General features: G+C 41.1%; 1 protein-coding gene across 10 annotated transcripts in view; it reads left to right on the forward strand.

Annotated features, from left to right (window-relative positions):
• LOC113527250 (C-terminal-binding protein 2) overlaps positions 1 to 6,454 on the forward strand; it is a 105,195-nt gene extending 98,741 nt beyond the window's left edge. For 8 of the 10 annotated variants that reach the window (XM_034309376.2, XM_034309377.2, XM_034309375.2 and 5 more), the window contains one exon: positions 3,431 to 6,454. In XM_034309376.2, coding sequence (XP_034165267.1) covers positions 3,431 to 3,611 — 181 coding nt within the window. In that variant the 3' untranslated portion in view covers positions 3,612 to 6,454. Of the gene's footprint in view, positions 1 to 272; positions 348 to 3,430 lie in introns of all 10 variants that reach the window. The other 2 variants (XM_053238635.1, XM_053238636.1) reach the window with 1 other exon arrangement.
• Positions 6,455 to 7,418: the final 964 nt, after the last annotated feature.

Here is a 7,418-nt window from a genome sequence, read left to right on the forward strand (position 1 = left end):
GCGCATCCAAGCATAACATTTTTACAGCTGTGTGTTTATTATAAAAAAAAACCCTCTCATAAATATTTGTTTATCACTAAACATCTCATTTATTTGTGAACTCAACATTTAGTTATGGTTGTATTTTATAATTTTTATATAGAGTTTATCATCTCACCAGATCAGCTGGTGCAAAATTGTCCTTTCAGCCTTTCAGTGTAGGAAAGTGCATACTGATGATTCTGTAAGTGTGAACCCCAACACACACCCTCCGCTCTGATTCTCTCTCCCAGCCAAGTGACCCCGAGCATGCAGGCCATCACTGCTGGAGCTCCCCAAGACAAAATCAATGCCTAACACACCAGCAGGTAAACACGGTGTGACATGAGTGTAAAACTCTCCCTCTAGAACCTGCTTTCACTTTCCTCTGGAGCCTTTCTGTTCCCCCAGAGAGTTATACACCAGCCAATCACACTCCACAATCTTACACACCAGCCAATCACACTCCACAATCTTACACACCAGCCAATCACGCTCCACAATCTTACACACCAGCCAATCACGCTCCACAATCTTATACACCAGCCAATCACGCTCCACAATCTTATACACCAGCCAATCACACTCCACAATCTTACACACCAGCCAATCACACTCCACAATCTTACACACCAGCCAATCATACTCCACAATCTTATACACCAGCCAATCACGCTCCACAATCTTATACACCAGCCAATCACGCTCCACAATCTTATACACCAGCCAATCACGCTCCACAATCTTACACACCAGCCAATCACGCTCCACAATCTTACACACCAGCCAATCACGCTCCACAATCTTACACACCAGCCAATCACGCTCCACAATCTTACACACCAGCCAATCACGCTCCACAATCTTATACACCAGCCAATCACACTCCACAATCTTACACACCAGCCAATCACGCTCCACAATCTTACACACCAGCCAATCACGCTCCACAATCTTACACACCAGCCAATCACGCTCCACAATCTTACACACCAGCCAATCACGCTCCACAATCTTATACACCAGCCAATCACGCTCCACAATCTTACACACCAGCCAATCACGCTCCACAATCTTATACACCAGCCAATCACACTCCACAATCTTATACACCAGCCAATCACACTCCACAATCTTATACACCAGCCAATCACGCTCCACAATCTTACACACCAGCCAATCACACTCCACAATCTTACACACCAGCCAATCACACTCCACAATCTTACACACCAGCCAATCACACTCCACAATCTTACACACCAGCCAATCACGCTCCACAATCTTACACACCAGCCAATCACGCTCCACAATCTTATACACCAGCCAATCACGCTCCACAAACTTATACACCAGCCAATCACGCTCCACAATCTTATACACCAGCCAATCACACTCCACAATCTTACACACCAGCCAATCACACTCCACAATCTTATACACCAGCCAATCACGCTCCACAATCTTATACACCAGCCAATCACGCTCCACAATCTTATACACCAGCCAATCACGCTCCACAATCTTATACACCAGCCAATCACACTCCACAATCTTATACACCAGCCAATCACACTCCACAATCTTACACACCAGCCAATCACGCTCCACAATCTTACACACCAGCCAATCACGCTCCACAATCTTACACACCAGCCAATCACGCTCCACAAACTTATACAACAGCCAATCACACTCCACAATCTTACACACTAGCCAATCACGCTCCACAATCTTATACACCAGCCAATCACGCTCCACAATCTTATACACCAGCCAATCACACTCCACGTGTCCAGGTGTGGCTCAGAGTAACGTGTTAAAAGCCTGTTGTATGATGAACATTAATCTTTCGTCCCATTAAAATACAGTGTACTTGAATCTGCCACAGAAGCCCGTAGAAGCTTCACTGGATTCCTTTCAGCACTGTGTCGGGGGCTTCAGAGAAGATTTTCATGCAGGCTGTGCTGTTCACCGAAAACAGTTTGTGTTAAATGAAGGAACAGCCTGATACTAAAGTGAGATTATTCGATCATCTGATTCCCTAAAATATTGAATTTCACCCAAAGTGATGAATAATAGAGACACTTTGGTAAACATTTAATTGACACATTTTAATGATATTTTAGGATCAGAGAGCAAAGTGTTATAACCCGGCCAATCGCAGGCCATAGAGCTATAAACCAGCCAATCACAGGCCATAGAGCTATAAACCAGCCAATCACAGGCCATAGAGTTATAAACCAGCCAATCACAGGCCATACAGTTATAAACCGGCCAATCACAGCACATAGAGCTATAAACCAGCCAATCACAGTGCACACAGATATAAAGCAGCCAATATCATAAAATTATAAACCAGCCAGTGATGCACTCGATCATGGATCTATAGATCAGCCAATCACAGTTCCGTGAACGTTAAACAGCGAATCACATAGCGATGTATAAAGCATTAACCAATCACAAGGAGTTATAAACTGGCCGATAATTATACACACGTTTAAAATCCATGGTCAGTCACACACTCCAGTTTCTAACTGTGGTTTTTCTCTCTTCGTGGCATGAATCCTGAACTCCTGCATTGCTTCACTAACCACACCCCCAACTCCGCCCACTCCCCCTACTCACTGCCTAACCCCGCCCCCAACTCCGCCCACTCCCCTGCTCACTGCCTAACCCCGCCCCCAGCTCCGCCCACTCACCTGCTCACTGCCTACACACACTTATTTATACTGTATACTTTCTTTCTTTCTTTTGCTTAAAGTCCAGGGCTAATTAATGCTGTTCATTATTCTTTCTTTTGCTTTATCTTTTCTTTCTTTTATCCTTCTTTCCTTGCTGCTTCATTTCTTTTTCTTCCCTAATCAGTTGTTTTTTTCTTCATTCTTTATTTTCTTTTTCTTTCTTTCTTTCCTTCCTTTCTTCCTTCTTCCTTTATTTTTCCTCATCCTCGTCTTCCTTCCATCCATTATTTGATTCTGTCTGTGGTTTTTGTACAAATTTTTTACATTTTGTAAAAATATGGACATTTCTCCATCTTCCACAAGCATTAGCAAGTGCTGCACGTGTGTGTGTATGTGTGTGTGTGTGTGTGTGTGTGAGTGTGTGTGTGTAAAACCGAAATCCTTGAAAATTGCTAGTTGTCTGTGATTTTGTTTTGTTCTGCACTTTTACCGTATATAATTGACTCTGTTTAATGTCAGTTTAATTAATATATTAATTAATATAATGTGATATTTATCATGTGTATGTGTTAAAATATTCTCTCCTCCTGTTCTATTTTGTTTATTTTTTTGTTTTTATTTATTTGATCTTCATCTTTTTCTTCCGTTCTTTTTCTTAACGCAATAATAATACCGACACTCGCCTTCTTAAGCAGCTAGCGTTTGACCTTTAACCTCTCGTTGTTTAGGTTCCCGCCGGGCATGGTTGGCGTGGCACCAGGGGGCATCGCCGCGGCGATGGAGGGCATAGTGCCGGGCGGAGTGCCTGTAACACACTCACTACCATCGGTCACACACCCGTCGCAGGCACCGTCTCCAAACCAGCCGTCCAAACACGGAGAGAGCAGAGAACATCTGACTGAGCAATAGCAACACACACACACACACACAACACATACACACACACACACACACACTTGTAGCACAAGCTCTTGGAAACATACATTAATACACTAATACACACACACAATAACTCTATAGCGTCTTTCCAATGAAACCACTCGCCTTCCGGGACCAAGACACGCACACACACACACACACACACACACACACACACACACACACACACGCACGTTGCAGCTCTTGGGACATTAAAACTTTATACTCTTTTTCATTTGAGTTTTCTTGTTCAGTTTTTTTTTCTTCTTTTTTGGGAAAATGGACGAAGCCTCTCCCACCACCTTGTGTCTCATTGGATGATGCACTTTTTTCATCCACCAATGGGAAAGCTCGACATGATGCGCTTACCAGACCATGGCCCATCCCTCCACAGACCCCGCCCACCTCCCTTTGTTGTTAGTTTATGTTGTTTTAGGCTCTTAGCAGCATTTTCAGTTCTTTTATCTTCAGCGTGAGAGGATATTAACTCGAAGAAGTGGTTATAAAATATAGCTATATATATTTATCAGACAAAGAAAAAGAAAAAAAATGAGCGATTGCCCACCAGCAGGTGATCCACGTTAACCCTTTCCTGGCCACGCCCACCCACCAGTCGCCGAGAACAAAATGTCTACCAAATGACAGCGTACTCCTGCTAAGGATGATCTTTATATCATCATTTTTCTGTATTATCCTGATTGTTGTGTTTTGGGTCGGAAGGCAGCTGCTTTCTGAACTCTTTACTTTGGATATATTTGAAGCGATCTCTCATTCTGTTTACCGAATCATAAAATATTTCATGAACGTTTTTCGACAAACATCGCAGAATAAACTCTTGCTCGGAATGAGGAGCTGTTTTTCCTAGCTAAAGTTCATGTACGTGTTCGTATAGAATCAGAAGCTAGCTTAAATGATGTGACGTCACAGGAAACGTTTTAGCTTATATCATTTCTTTGCTAACTTGATAGGCACCAAGCCAGCCTTTCTAGCTACCCTACCTATCCTTAGTATCTAGTGAACAGTCCTCTAGCTGCGTTCATCAGCAGAACTTCGGCTAGCTCGGGATCCACCCTCAGGTAAAAGAATAAACTAGCGATAGTGAGCAGCATGCTGAAAGTTCTGGTGTATGATGAAACTTAAGGGCTTCACAAAATGTTAAAATGTTGAAAAAAGAAACTTCGAAGAATGAGGTTGATAAGAAAGAAATGCTTTGTTTCACAGACATTAAATGTAACCATAAACGGATAAAAAGTATGACGTCATTTTTTTAATAACTAAAAATCTTTAATTGTTGGCAAAATACTTATAATATACTTATATACTTATAAAATGCTTATAATAAGAATAAAACGCTCCGTGTTGTGCCGTTATAGGAAAATAATCAACGGAGGGTTTGCGGAAGCGGAGTTACTGTACCACCATTACCACGAAGTTGATTATTTTCCTAAAACAGCATGTCCTGAAGTGTTTTATTCCTCTTATACCACAGCAGTTTACCAACGATTACAATTTCTATTAATTAAAGAATGACACAGTGTACTTTTTATCCGTGTATAGTTACATTTAACGTCATGCAAACGACGAGTTAGTTCCTGTTCTCACTTACGTTAGAGCAGCTATAAACACTCGTTCCCTCGCCAGCCTCTCTTTTTTCTCTCTCTCGACGTTAACAAGACAAAAAAATCGCAGCTTGTCGTGTTACCCGCATGCTACAGTGACAGAAAAGTCTTTTTTTTTTTTTTTTTTTACTCGCGACGCTTTTTCAAATCTGTCCAAAATAAGGAACCTTAGAAAACAGGCGCTTTCCGAAAGAAACAGATTTTATCTTACAGACGAAGGTAGTGATGATGTCACTACGGTGTCCTCAGTAACATGTGCATGTTGAACATCACAGATTATCACTAATGATGGACTCGTAACCACGTGGATACCAAACGCATACCTGTGGACGTTCAGGACGTGGAAATTTCGCTTCTCGCTCCTTTGTTTGTACGAGTCGAGTCGTCCTCTCGATTCTCGTCCACGCTTGGGGAGTCATTTCTGTGCATCGATGCCAGGACGGCAAAATGACACGACGTCTGTGAACTTACAGAACGTTTCAGCGAAGACCCCTCGCTTCTAGGGGACTTCTTTCTTTCGAGTCGTACGGAGACAATGTACGTATTTTCACCAGACGGGAGAAGAACAGGAAAGGGTTAAAGCATTAACTTCATTCCACAATGACTCAGGAAAACGAAGACACACTCATTTTTTGCTGATTTTTTTGTGTGTGAGGAAAAGAAATGAAAAAAAAAAACAAAAAAGATGATTGAAGAGTTCACAAGAATGAATTGCAGTAGTCTGTTTCCTCTCTCCCTCCTTTCCTTTCTTGTTGTGGTATTTTTTATAAAAGCAGACATCCCATGTTTTTTGGTGTTTAAAAAAAATAATGAGAATATGAAAAAAAAAAAAAAAAGTTTTGCAGTCCTGATAGATTTGTATTGCCTAGTTCAGTGTTCCTATAACCATAGTCTGATGTGATCTGCCCAGTTCTCTCTCTCTCTCTCTCTCTCTCTCTATCTCTCTCTCTCTCTCTCTCGGTTCTGTTGTTTTTTTGCGGATGAAAGCCGTCCCGTTCAGAGTCACAGCAATAGAACGACACTAGCAGAAACACCATTCAGCCAGCACTATGATTTTATTTTGTGATTTTTTTTGTTTGTTTGTTTGTTTTTGATTTTCTTTTTTGGTTTTGTTTTGTTTTTGTTTTTAGCGTGAGTATTTGTATTTGTTTCTTGTACAAGGTGAACATTTAGCGGTCGGTGCAGTTCCAATAAAAGATACTCTGAGTTCTGAGATTCGTCTTGTGTGCTTTTGTGATTTTGTTTATGTTTTTGTTTTCGTTTGTGTTCATATTCAGATTCCAGGTCAGAACGTTGATGCTCATTAATGCTTCGTGCCTGTAAAACTTTTACTTCTTTCTAGATATAAATGCTTGAAATAAGCAAAATTATCTGCCAGTAAAAAATTGACTAAAAACTATCTAGAAATATGCTGAATATTTAAATATGCTTAATATTTGTTTTATTGTAATCTTGTGAGAAATGAGAAATAAGATAATTTCACTGATAATCATGATATTTTCACTTCCTAACATTTTTTCAGGGTTTTAAATTGAATTGAAATTCTGCCTGCTTTTAAATGTTAGGATCTTTAGTTTGCTCTTAATCTAATGCTGTCTATTTATTTGTTTATTTTTCTTTCAATTATTCATCTTCAGTAAGCTGGTCACGGTGCAGGCAGGACACGACACACATACACACTCACACCTAGGGGCAATTTAGTGTAGCTAGTTCACCTACTGGCATGTTTTTGGAAGGTGGGAGAAAACCAGAGAACCCGGAGGAAACCCACACAGACACTAGTCACGTTTACATGGACACTTTTTGTTTCAATCGGAATGAAATCAATCAGATTGATTAATCCGATTGCAGTGTTTACAAGAACGCTGAATAAAGTAATCGGGTTGATATGCGCGTTTACATGACAGAATGGGATTTGATTCTTTTTTTCGTTTTAAAAAGCGGACTTAACATTTGCCTATTTCAGCTGCTGATTAGAAGACGACGAGTGCGTGATGTTTTGTGCGGTACTGCGTGTATTTATCAAGCGATTAAAATGCCCCTTCCCGAGCCCAGAACAAGGCGTCTGTGGATGAGGGTCCGAAGCAAGGACCGGTGGAACAACGTCGTCTTGCACCACTTCACAGACGAGGAGTGGAAGGAGAATTTTAGGATGACACGACAGTCATTTATGACACGA

This window comes from Pangasianodon hypophthalmus, chromosome 12 (assembly GCF_027358585.1).
Source record: "Pangasianodon hypophthalmus isolate fPanHyp1 chromosome 12, fPanHyp1.pri, whole genome shotgun sequence".
Taxonomy (NCBI): Eukaryota; Metazoa; Chordata; class Actinopteri; order Siluriformes; family Pangasiidae; genus Pangasianodon; species Pangasianodon hypophthalmus.